At 47.6% G+C, this 13,113-nt stretch overlaps 1 protein-coding gene across 1 annotated transcript in view; it reads left to right on the top strand.

The window, feature by feature from the left end:
• The window catches only part of LOC129050720 (uncharacterized), a 154,466-nt gene that overhangs the window by 63,502 nt on the left and 77,851 nt on the right, over positions 1–13,113 (top strand). The window contains 5 exon segments of the mRNA XM_054533625.1: positions 1,834–2,020; positions 3,016–3,171; positions 3,525–3,658; positions 4,082–4,240; positions 7,083–7,263. Of these exon segments, the coding sequence (XP_054389600.1) occupies positions 1,834–2,020; positions 3,016–3,171; positions 3,525–3,658; positions 4,082–4,240; positions 7,083–7,263 (817 nt within the window).

The raw sequence follows: 13,113 nt of genomic DNA, 5'->3' as shown, positions 1-13,113 counted from the left end.
TATTTACACACACGAACATCCACATGTAGACACATCTGTACATACATTCGTATATACACACATGCATATATAGACATATCTGTACACATGTCTGTACAGAGTCCATACACTTCCATATTCACACACATCCAAATGTAGACATATCTGTATGCACATTCATATACACACATCCACATATATACATATCTTTTCACATGTCCGTGGGGTACACACGTCCATATACATCCATATTCACACAATCCACATGTGGACATATCTGTACACGTTCATATGCACGCATCCGTATATATGCATCTCTTTACAGACATATATGTCCATACACACACACGTGCATACACACGTATTCACACACACAAACATCCATATATAGACATATCTGTATATACGTTCATATATACACACATTCATATGTATACATATCTGTACATATATCCACACACACATCCATATATACATATCTGTTCACATGTCCATACGCACACATCCATACACATCCATATTCACACAATCCACATGTAGACATATCTGTATGCATACATTCATATACACACATCCATATATATACACCTCTTTACACATCCGTATACATACGTTCACGCACGTGTCCATACACACGTCTACATACAGACACATCCGTGTATATACAGATTCATACATACAACTGTATTCACCCACGTCTGTATACACACACCCCTGTATACACACACCCCTGTATACACACACATCCATTTACAGATACATCTGTACACACATCCACACATTCATACATACATATCTGCACACACATCTGTGGAGATCGGGGACAGAGAGCATTAAGTAGTGGCAGTGTGGTAATAGTGGGTCTTGTTTTGACGTCTACTGGTGGCCATCGGGTCTGTGGGGGTGGGGAGCCTGCAGATCGGCGGGGCCATCAAAGATGATATTTGCAGTTGCTCATGGCTTTTCCAGAGAATCTTCTTTGCGGGGCCGTGGAGTGTGTAGTGAGCTGTCCCCGTGGCCCATCTGCCAGTGTCTTCCCGTGGCCAGGTCTGCACCACTGACCAGCAGAGAAAGTTCTGGCCTCGCTGGCCTTCACGAGGACTTTGGGTTGTACTGTAAGAAAGGCTAGCGTGCCAGCATTCGACGTGTCTGGTCGCTGTGTGGAGATCGATTGCCAGCAGCGGGATGGGAGCCGGGAGAGCCAGGAGGATGTTGCAGTGAGACAGGCCGATGACCGGGGCTCCAGCTGGTGAGGCAGTGGAGGTGGCAGAACTGGTTGATTCTAGACACGTTCCATAGGGACAGTTGACTCGAGTTCTTGATGGATTGAATGACGGGGATGTCAAGGAGAGAAGAGGAGTCCCTTATATTTATGTCTGAGTTTGTAACACAGGTTTCTAATTTTGAGAAATCCAGAGTTTAAAAAATTGGGGAAGGGCTGGGCATAGTGGTTCATGCCTGTAATCCTAACACTTTGGAAGGCCAGGGCGGGTGGATCACTTGTGCTCAGGACCTTGAGACCAGCCTAGCCGACGTAGTGAAACCCCATCTCTACTAAAAATAAAAAAATTAGCCTGGTGTGGTGGCACGTGACTGTAATCCCAGGGAGGCTAAGGCAGGAGAATCACTTGAACCAGGAGGTGGAGGTTGCAGTGAGCCAGGATCCCACCACTGCACTCCAGCTTGGGAGACAAAGTGAGACTCTGTCTCAAGGAAAAACAAAAATTGGGTAAGGATCGGTGTGGAAGGTTGTTAGCTAGGTTGTCTCCTGCCCTGTCTGGTCCCAGCTTGTGTGGTCAGGGCTGGGCCTGCTGGCCAAGCCTGTCCTCCCAGGTGACACTGAGGCCGTTTCAGGGCTGGAGTGACCTGCAGCCAGCCATGGGTGGCAAGGCCGAGCGGTTCCAGGCGCAGCTGGAGGTGAAACTGGTGACGGGGGGCAGCCCCGTCATCTTCACTGGGAACCTCACACGGCAGGCGGGCAGCAAGCTGGCCTTCTCCGCATCGCTGAGCAATCTGCTGAGTGACCAGGCCCACATGACAGGTAGGAGATGAGATCCCTTCTGTCCCCTCTGCTCTGTGGCCAGGTTAGGGTGTGGTAGCCCAAGTGCCTCCTTATGGTCCTCATCACTGCAGCTTCTCTTAATATCAACATCCGATCTAAGGGCAGATCCAGGCTCCCTGTGAGCCCCCAGAACCTCCCCCAATCTCCAACTGCACCCGCAAACCTTAAAATAGCAACTTTTGGACTGTTTTTATTCTGACCCACGATAAGAACCACTTGTAACATTTTGACGTAAAATACACTGGGCATTTACAACACACACAGACTGAGCAGGTGCTGGCCCTGGTGCTGGAGCTGGGGTGGTGGCGGCTGGGTGTGCCGCTCATGGGTGTTCCGGAAGATTCCAAGGTAAGGACAGGAGCTGGGGCTAGGGGTACTTCGAGCAGTGGCTGTTGACCCCCTGATGTGGGCGTTTGGGAGTCATAACAGCTGGCCGTTTCACCTGTGTGTTCTGGCTGGCCTTCTGTGTCTCAGAAGCTTCAGAAGGTGAAATTTACCCAACAACCCATGATGTGCTGTTCTTTCTTTTCTGTTCTGTCCTGTTCGATTTTGTTTTATTCTACTTTATTTTTGGGCCAGGCACAGTGTCTCACGCCTGTAATCCTAGCACTTCGGGAAGCTAAGGCGAGAGGATTACTTGAGCCCAGGAGTTCAAGACCAGCCTGGGCAACATAGTGAGATCCCTGCTTCTACAAAAAATACAAAAATTAGCCAAGTGTGGTGGCACACATCTGTAGTTCCAGCTACTCGGGAGGCTAAGGTGGGAAGATCGATTGAGTCTGGGAGGTCAAGGCTACAGTGAGCCGTGATCGGGCCTGTCTGTGGCCCGTTGTGCAGGGCGCACATGTCGGCTCTTCAAGGAGCCCCCAACCCCAAGGCCCCTCGGTGATTCCTGAGTCCCTTCTTTGCCTGGGGATGGGGGTGCTGGTCCCTGAGGGCTGACCCTCTCATCTGCCTGCTCTCTGTCCCTGCAGCACTGCTGGAGAGGAAGGAGGAGAATGGACGGTGGGTGGCCGCCCTGGGTGCCGAGCTGTTCGTGCCAGGGTTGGTGGGGCTTCGTGCCCTTGGCCTGCTGCAGCAACGGAGCCAGCTCTGGACCAACTCCCTGAGGATCCAGTACAGCCTCCTGGGTAAGGCACTGCGTGCCTGGTTGCGGGGCAGGTGGAGGTGGCAGGGCCTGCCCTGTTTCTTAGGGCTGTGGTTCCGTGAGCTAAGATACGCTGTCACCACGGAGTTTTCCATTAGTTATTCTGTTGGCTCTGAGTAGGAGTGAGTACCTGCCCATTAAAAAGTGTGTCTGCTGAGGGGACATTCACCCATCTCTTAAGACCTCCCCATCGACAGGTTCTAATGGAGTGACAGGTGGAGCAGAGCATGGGGGGTGTGGCTGAGGCCAGGCTGGGCCGGGCCCTCCTTCTCTTGGAGCCCTGGTGGAGGGCTGCCTGGCAGAGAAGGGCAGGGGTCTCTGGGTCGATCCACACAGGTCAGGCAAAGCAGGCGGCACACGAGTGCAGCACCAGCCAGAAGCTGTGGGCAGACAGCGGCTCAGACGGTGCCTACAGGCTGGAGCTGCACCACGAGCTCCACTGCACACAGATCCCAGCCTTCAGCCACAAGGTGGGTACCCAGGCCAGGTGTGACATCCGGAGAGAGTACCAGAGTCAGGCAAGTGGTGATCTGAGTACCCTGAGCTCATCCCCAAAGAGATGGACTTGCTCACTATTACATAGCCATATGGGAATGGATCTGGGGCTGGAACTTTAGCCGCAGTCTTACATCTATTCATCCAGGAACACTTCAGCCCAGGAGGCAGAGGTTGCAGTGAGACAAGATGGCACCACTGTACTCCAGCCTGGGTGGGAGACTGAGGTCTTGTCTCTAAAATAAATAAATAATAATTTAAAAAAAAATAGTGCTTTCTACAGAACCATCTCTTCTGAAAACCAGGCTGACATCCCTGGAGTTGGGTGGCTATGAGGAGGCCCACGGACAGGGTGGGCAGGGCCTCCATGGGCAGTTCACCACCCATGTGTGTCCCAGGTCCAGCTCTGGCATGAGGAAGACTCGGGCCACCTGCACTCACAGCTGGAGGTGAGCTATGGGAAGCACTGGGACAAGAACAGCAACAAGAGGCGTTTCCGTGTCAGCCAGACCTTCAAGAATGACTCAGGGCCCGCCCTGAGCAATCACTTCATGGAGGTGAGCCCGGCCACTGTGGCAGAGCCGTGCCCCATGAGTCCAGCATGGACGGTGGGAGCTGGGGAACCCCCACATAGTCCTCTGGTCCTGGCTGCAAGGATGCAACCAGCTGAAACTCAGCCTTGGTGACTTTCCCTTTTGCACCTCCAGCCCCATGTCCCCATGTCCCCAGGGGTGAGAAATGCTTGTCAGAGTGCCAAGGGCTGGCAGGAGGGCTTGGGAAACACAGATGTCCAACTGTAAAAATGCATTTTGGAAAGAGCGGTTCGCTTTTAGGTTTTCCCGGAGGGTGGGTTCTTTTGCTGAGTTAGGACTGATGGAGTGCTCAGCAGCTGAATAGGTGGTGGTTCTTACACAGCACACATTTAACCTTGTATGTTTATTTAAAAATTGGTTTAGAGGCCGTGTGCGGTGGCTCATGCCTGTAATCCCAGCACTTTGGGAGGCTGAGGCGGGCGGATCACGAGGTCAGGAGATCGAGACCATCCTGGCTAACACGGTGAAACCCCGTCTCTACTAAAAATACAAAAAAATTAGTTGGGCATGGTGGCGGGTGCCTGTAGTCCCAGCTACTCGGGAGGCTGAGGCAAGAGAATGGCGTGAACCCGAGAGGCAGAGCTTGCAGTGAGCCAAGATTGCACCACTGCAGTCTGTCCTGGGCGAAAGAGCGAGACTCCGTTTCAAAAAAAAAAAAAATTGGCTTAGAATATTTTTCCCTTTTCACATCCAGTCCTGCAAATGGTCTTTTAAATAGTAACTTTTAATTTTAATTGTGGTTAAATATACGTCATGTAAAATTTACTGTTATTTTTTTTTTAATTTTATTTATTTATTTATTTTGGAGATGGAGTCTCTCTCTGTTGCCCAGGCTGGAGTGCAATGGCACGATCTTGGCTCACTGCAACCTCCACCTCCTGGGTTCAAGCGATTCTCCAGCCTCAGCCTCCTGTGTAGCTGGGATTACAGGTGCCTGCCACCTCGTCTGGCTAATTTTTTTGTATTTTTAGTAGAGACGGGGTTTCTCCATGTTGGCCAGGCTGGTCTCAAACTCCTGACCTCAGGTGATCCGCCCACCTCAGCCTCCCAAAGTGCTGGGTTACAGGCATGAGCCACCACACCTGGCCATATTTACTATTTTAACCATTTTGGAGTTTAGTGGCATTACACACTTTTACATTCTTGTGCAACCATCACCACTACTTATCTCCAGAACTTGCAAAACTGCAAGTCTGTACCCAGGAAATGCTGACTCCCCGTTCTCTCCTGCTCGCAGTCCCTGGAAGCCACCATTCTACTTTCTGTTTCAGACTTTTGACTACTCTCTGGCCACCGCAGAGAAGTGGAATCATACACTATTTGTCTTTTTTTTTTTTTTTTGAGACAGAGTTTCACTTTTGTTGCCCACACTGGAGTGCGATCTTGGCTCACTACAACCTTCGCCTCCCGGGTTCAAGCGATTCTCCTGCCTCAGCCTCCCAAGTAGCTGGGATTACAGTCACCTGCCACCACACACGGCTAATTGTTTTTTTTTGAGATAGAGTCTCGGCCTGTTGCCCAGGTTGGAGTGCAGTGGCATGACCTTGGCTTACTACAACCTCTGCCTCTGGGTTCAAGCAATTCTCCCTGCTTCAGCCTCCTGAGTACGTGGGATTACAGGCGCCCACGACCACGCCCGGCTAATTTTTGTATTTTTTAGTAGAGATGGGGCTTCGCCATGTTGGCCAGGCTGGTCTTAAACTCCTGACCTCAGGTGATCCGCCTGCCTCGGCCTCCCAAAATACCGGGATTACAGGCGTGAGCCACCATGCCCGGCCCTGGCTAATTTTCTTGTATTTTTAGTAGAGACTGGGGTTTTACCATGTTGGCCAGGCTGGTCTGGAACTCCTGACCCCAGGTGATCCACCTGCCTTGGCCTCCCATAGTGCTGGGATTACAGGTGTGAGCCACCATGCCTGTCCTGTCCTTTTTTTGACTGGCTTATTTTACTTAGCATGTCCTCAAGGTTCATCCATATCGTAGCATGTGTCAAATTTCCTTCCTTTCTAAGGCTGAATACTCCATTGTCTGTATAGACAGCATTTTGTTTATCCATTCATCTGTTGATGGACATGTGGGTTGCTTCCATCTTTTGGCTATTGTGATAAATGCTGTTATGAACGTGAGTGTGCAAATATCTGATGCTTTCAATTGTTTCAATTGCTTTCAGTTCTTTTGTATATATACCTGGGAGTGTCATTTCTGGGTCATATGGTAATTCAATCTTTAATTTTTTTTTTTTTTTTTTTTTGAGATGGAGTCTGGCTCTGTCCCCAGGCTGGAGTGCAGTGGCGCGATCTCGGCTCACTACAAGCTCCGCTTCCCGGGTTCACACCATTCTCCTGCCTCAGCCTACCGAGTAGCTGGGACTACAGGTGCCCGCCACCATGCCCGGCTAATTTTTTGTATTTTTAGTAGAGACAGGATTTCACCGTGTTAGCCAGGATGGTCTCGATCTCCTGACCTCGTGATCCGCCCGCCTCGGCCTCCCAAAGTGCTGGGATTACAGGCGTGAGCCACCTTGCCCGGCCCAATCTTTAATTTTTTGAAAAACTGCCACACTGTTTTCCACAATAGCTGCACTATTTTACATTCCCACCATCAGCGTATGAGAATTCAGATTTCTCCATATCCTTACCAACGCTCCTTGTTTTTTGTTTTTTTGGACTGCGTTCCACTGCCGTTGCCCGTGTGGAGTGCAGTAGTGCAGTCTTGGCTCACTGCTGCCTCAACTTCCCGGGCACATTCTAGGCCAGGGGTGGCATGATCCCATTGGCATCTTGGGGGGGGGGTGGGCATTCTCCAGTTTGTGCTGCAGGTGGCTGAGAGGCAGGTGGATTGTCGCATGCAGCTGCACCACTTGAGCCTCCGCCTGCCCTACGTGGAGAGCAGCAGTCACCTGAAGGTGCGGTACAATGGGCGGCCGCTGTTTGTGGCAGGCGGGCAGTGGAAGGACACATCTCGGGCCACCCTGTGGAAGTGGGAAGGTGAGTGTTGGCTGTGGGGCCTCCTTGGCCAGCAGCTCAGATTTCTGACCTCCAGGCCTTTGCTCAAGCTATACCTCCTTCCTGGAACACCTTTTCCTTTTGTTGGCTAGGCTAACTCAGGAGTCAAACTGGGTCAGGCACAGTGGCTCACGCCTGTCATCCCAGCACTGTGGGAGGCCAAGGCAGGAGGACTTCTCGAGGCCAGGAGTCTGAGATCAGCCTGGGCAACATAGTAGGAACCTGTCTTAATTTTAAAAACAAACGAAAACCTTATCTTTAATGAGTCCCATGATGCTTATAATTACATCCTAACTTCTTACCTTTGCCAGTCAAGTGTCAGGCCCTTCCTCCTTCTCCAGCCTTGTCCCACCCCACTCTCCCCCTTGCTCGTTATCTTGCAGGCTTGGAGGCCTATTTTTGTTCCCCAGGCACACTCCAGGGCCTTTGCATTTGCGGATCTTTGTGTCTCGAAAACACTGTCTCTTACTTTTAAAAAATGGATCCACCGGCTGGGAATGGTGGCTCACGCCTGTAATCCCAGTACTTTAGGAGGCTGGGTGGGGTGGGGGTGGGGGGGTGGATTACTTGAGGTCAGGAGTTCAAGATCAGCCTGGCCAACATGGTGAAACCCCATCTCTGCTAAAAATACAAAAATTAGCCATGTATGGTGGCAGGCACCTGTAATCCCAGCTACTTGGGACGCTGAGGCAGGAGGATCGCTTGAACCCAGGACATGGAGGTTTTGGTGAGCACAGATCATACCACTGCACTCCAGCCTGGGCAACAAGAGTGAAACTCCACCTCAGAAAACAACAACAACAACAAAAAGGATTCACCATAGTTTATCTACAAATTTTTTTTTCAATTTTTTCAATTTTTATTTTTATTGAAGCAATACCTTGTTTAAAAGTGAATTCGGCTGTGAGTTGCTCATTGTTGAAGCTGGGTCCCATGGGGGCTCATCATATTATGCTCCCTGCTCTTGTATAGACTTGAACTACGTTTTCTAAAAGTTGATTAAAGTTTATAAAGTTTAATCTAAAAGATTAAAGTTTATAAAAGTTGATTAAAGTTTATACATCCTCTGTGTCACATCTGCCTACCTTGTTTGTTTTTCTTTCTCTTTTTTTTTTTTTTTTTCTTTTTTGAGACAGAGTCTTACTCTGTCACCCAGGCTGGAGTGCAGTGGCACGATCTCGGCTCACTGCAACTTCTGCATCCAAGACTCAAGCTATTCTCGTGCCTCAGCCTCCTGAGTAGCTGGAATTACAGGTGTGTGCCACCACATCTGGCTAATTTTTGTATTTTTAGTAGAGACGGGGTTTCACTACGTTGGCCAGGCTGGTCTTGAACTCCTGAGCTCAAGTGATCCACCTTTTTGGCCTCCCAAAGTGCTGGTATTATAGGTGTGAGCCACTGTGCCTGGCCCCTACCCCAAGTCTTGCTTAAAACAGTAAGCATGCTAAATTCTTTTAGCCATTTTTTCTGTTTATATTCTCCATATTTTAAAATAATATAATCATGCTGTTATTTCTTGATTTTTCAGCTTTAGGCATTCTCCATAGGTTTCTTACTAGAGAGGATAAGAATTTAACGCTTAGATTGGTGCCCCTTTCAAATACATATTTCCCTCCATTTTCTTAAAAGAGTTACCTTTTGTTAACATCTGATGCTTACCCAATTATAACTATAAATGTCTTACATAGCTGAGATATATGGTGTCCTATCATGGTGACTTATTGTTTTTTTCTGGAGTTTTGTAATTGCCTTTATTTTTCTATTTGATTAGTTTTCTATAATTTTTGCCTACTAATTACAGAATTTTCAGCAGCATCGCAAAACTTTTTTCCAGGTGGTCAGACACATCAGATTGTTCATTGACTTCAATTAGTTCTGATATTTTTCTGGGGGACCCTCTTCCTGGAGCCTGAGTCCTGCTCCAAAGTAGACCAGTTGCACAGCTATGGTTCTGCAGCCTCCCTTTTCCATCAACCTGGGAATTCCTTTCACTTCTTCTCTGGGTCACAACCCCTTTTTCTTAAACCTGTGTCATCTCTCTTGGTTTATTCCTTTGTTCTGATGGAGTATGTGTTTCAGTAGGTTCCAGAGAAAGCAGAGATGGGAGGTGTTTTCATTTCCAAGGGCTTCTGTAACTAATTACTAAACTGGGCAGCTTAAAACAACAGAAATTTGTTCTTGCACAGTTCTGAAGGCTAGAAGTTTGAGTCAAGGAGCCACCAGGGCCATGTTCCCTCTGAGGCTCTGGGGAGAACTCTCCCTTTCCTTTTCCAAGCATTTGGTGATGGGTGTTGAAGCTTGGTATTCCTTGGCTTATAACCGCATCCTCTCTAATCTCTGCCTCTTTTGTCATATGGCATTCTCCCTGTGTGTGTGTCTCTGTGTCCAGATTTTTCTTTTCTAATAGAGACATCTGTTCTATTGGGTTAAGGGCCTGTCCTATTCTAGTATGACTTGATCTTGACTTGATGATATCTGCAATGATCCCATTTTCAGTTAAGGTCACATTGGGAGGTATTAGGGATTAAGACTTCAATTAATCTTTTGGGCAAACACAATTTAACCCATCACAGAATACAAACATTTTGAGACCCTAAATGTTGAAAATGTCTTCATTCTACTGGGACAGTTTGAGTGGAGAATTTTAGGTTGGAAATAATTTTCTCTTGGGATTTTGAAGGCATTGCTCCATTGTTTTGAATTAATTGGGAGATCTGATGCTTTTTCTGATTTATCATGTTTTGTATGTGACCCTTTTCTCACTGTCTCAGAAGCTTTTAGGAGCTTGTCTTAGTCCTGGTGGTGGTAAATCTCATTACAAGGTACCTTGGTATGGATCTGTGTTCCTCCGTTGTACTGGGTCCTTAGCATAGGGCTTTTCAATTTGGAAACATGTCATTTTGGTCTGGGTAATTTTCTGTTACAGTTTCTTTGATAATTTCCTTTCTTTGTTCTGAAATTCCTATTGATTAGATGTTGGTCCTCAGAAAACTGAGCTTCTAATGTTTTCTCTGTTTCTCTTTTCAAACTTGTTTTTATTTTTGTCTTTTTTTCTTTTTATTTTTTGGAGAATGGGGTCTCAGTATATTGCCCAGGCAGGTCTCAAACTCCTGGGCTCAAGTGATCCTCCTGCCTCCGCCTCCCAAAGTGCTAGGATTAGTGGTGTGGGCCACCGCACCTGGCCTCCTTGTTTCTCTTTTGTTCTATTTCTTTGTCCTTTGGTTCTGTTCAAGAGCCAATTTCCTTGACTTCATATGCCAGCCCTTCTACTAGCATTTTTATTTTGGATTATCTTATATTTTCTAGAGCTCTTTTTTTGTTGTTCCTTTCTTAGAGCCTCCTGTTCCACGAATGCAGTTGTCTTCTCTTAGAGTATAAGTTACAGAATTTCGGGGAGTTTTATCTGTTTCCTCTGAGTTTCTTTTTTCTTTTTATTTCTGTATTTCCTGTTGAAGGCTTTCCCCCAAATGCTAAGCCAGCCTTGGATATGTGCTTATGTTTGAGTCGGCTGCTCAAAATATTGGTTACCCTGTTTTCAAACAGGATAATTATGTTTTGAGTGTACTCAGAAGCTGCCTGAGGACTTAATTAAAACCAGCAGTATAGCAAAGTTAGGGATCTCATATTCTGGAGCAGAGATTTAAAAGTTTGTTTAAAAAAATCTATTCTCCTTAAAATCCTTTTATAAAACTTACAGTAAGAGACCTGCTGAAACAGAGAGGAGAGAACACATTCCCACACTTGGCCACCTCTTGATTCTCCTGGATACCATTAGGGGATAGTGAGTGCCAGTTCTCTGCCAACCCAGGATTAGGCCCTAAGGCTGCCGTAAAAAGGATCCCAGGAGAAAACTCAGGAATAAAAGTGGAGAAAGTGAGACATCTGACTAAAATGACTAGAAGCCCCCAGGAAGTAAAAAAGGAAAAAGAAACCGAGAAACCAGAAAAACCATCAGACCAGTTAATTCATCTTTGGAGTAACTGGAGATCCAAAGCTTCCTAAAAGATTAGAAATCTTCTGAATTTGAAGAGTTGAGGAAGAAGAATCATGAATGGCCTAAAGCAGTTGCCTAGTGTCTCACGCAGAAGGGCATGGAGAAGAACTGGCAGGAATGTCCCCAGATGGTGACAAGTTTGCAGGACTTTTACTGGACGACCCATGAGGCCACCCAGAGGCCCAGGAGCCAGCCCTGGCCCTGTCCTCATGGAAAGACTCTACGCAGGATTTTGGGATACAAATGGAAGGACAACATGTTTTCAGGTCCTGCCTGGGCAGATGCAGTTGTCCTTCCAGCTCTGCAGTTCCAAACCCAGGCCTGTGCCATCCCCATTCACTTTGAGGGGCCTCTGTGGGCTCCCCCACCCATGAGCTGTGTGCAGGATCCTCGGGTACCCAGAGGGTCGCCCTTGATCATGAACCCTGTGTGTGGTCAGCTCTAGGTCTGTTTCGTGCCTTTCCTCCAGCAGCCCCTAGCCTCTGGCAGCAGTGGCCGCTCTCTTCTGGTTCTGATCCAGGTCTTGAACTTGGGAGACAATTAGAACATGGATCGCAATTCTGTGTGAAAGCAACAGAATAATATAATCTATACACTGGCACATGACTCTTGGCCCAGCCCAATGTAATGAGAAATAAATGAATGACCATGACTTCAAAAGCAAAAAAAAAAAAAAAAAAAAAAAACTGAGCAACCAGACAGATGTTCTGGAGGGCCCAAATTTGCCAGATCGCAACTGTGATCTATGAAGTGAAATAAGATCTTTATCACCATGAAAGAACATGAATGAAATAGAAAACTAATTGGAGACTCAAAACTTGTTTGAAAAGAGGCGCTATGTATAGGTGGGGGCATGTGCGGACTGGTGGGTTTCCCTGTCAATCAAGCAACTGGGTGGGGACCTGGCTCTCCAGGGATCCGTGCGTTCCTTCTGTCCTTCTGTGGTGCCATGTTCCCACTTCCCGTGGGAAGGGAGCAACTGGGCAGGGACCAGACTGCCCACTCTTCAATGTCTCCCTGTTCTCTACTCTGCGGCTCCTCCCTCCCCTCACTGTGTCTTTGTCCCTGCATCTGAGCCTGTGTGCCTCAGTTTCCCCAGACAGTAAATCTCCTGTCTCCGGCAGGGGTGGGTTGCCTGCCCCTTTGATCAGCTCCCCCTTGTCTTTCATTTAGGTATCAGGTAAATTGTCCCTTCCTCCTAGAAGCCTTTGCTGACCTACCCAGTTTTTATCAAATTCCTTCTTTATTGTTTTTCTTCATAGCCCTCACCATTTCTAGCTGTGTTGTTTTTTTTTTTTGGTTTTTTTTTTTTTTTTTGAGACAGGGTCTCCCTCTGTTGTCCACGCCAGAGTGCATTGGCACCATCACAGCCACTGCAGCCTCCACCTCAGCCTCCCAAGTAGCTGGGATATAGGTGAGCACCACCGTGCCTGGCTAATTTTTGTATTTTTTGTAGAGATGGGGTCTCACTTTGTTGCCCAGGCTAGACTCAAACTCCTAGACTCAAGTGATCCTCCTGCCTTGGCCTCCCAAAGTGCTGGGATTACAGACATGAGCCACTGCGCCTGACCTTCCAATGTTTTGTTATGAAAAAATTGCATTCTGAAGAGTTGGATGAATGGTACAGTGATTACCAGCATCCTCTCATAATAGGTTCTGCTATTAACAGTTGACCCCACTTGCCTCATCACCTCTCTCTCCGCATATCCAGCCCTCTTATTTTTTCCGTGCAGTTCAAAGTAAATTGTAGACGTTGATACATCTCACTCCTAAACGTTTCAGCATGTGTTTCATTAAGCAGAGTGAAATGTATAAATCTCCACGGTACGATTGGATGA

This window comes from Pongo abelii, chromosome 18 (genome assembly GCF_028885655.2).
Source record: "Pongo abelii isolate AG06213 chromosome 18, NHGRI_mPonAbe1-v2.0_pri, whole genome shotgun sequence".
NCBI lineage: Eukaryota > Metazoa > Chordata > Mammalia > Primates > Hominidae > Pongo > Pongo abelii.
Note: the sequence above shows the minus strand (reverse complement) of the source record. Positions and strands in the feature narration are given on the sequence as shown.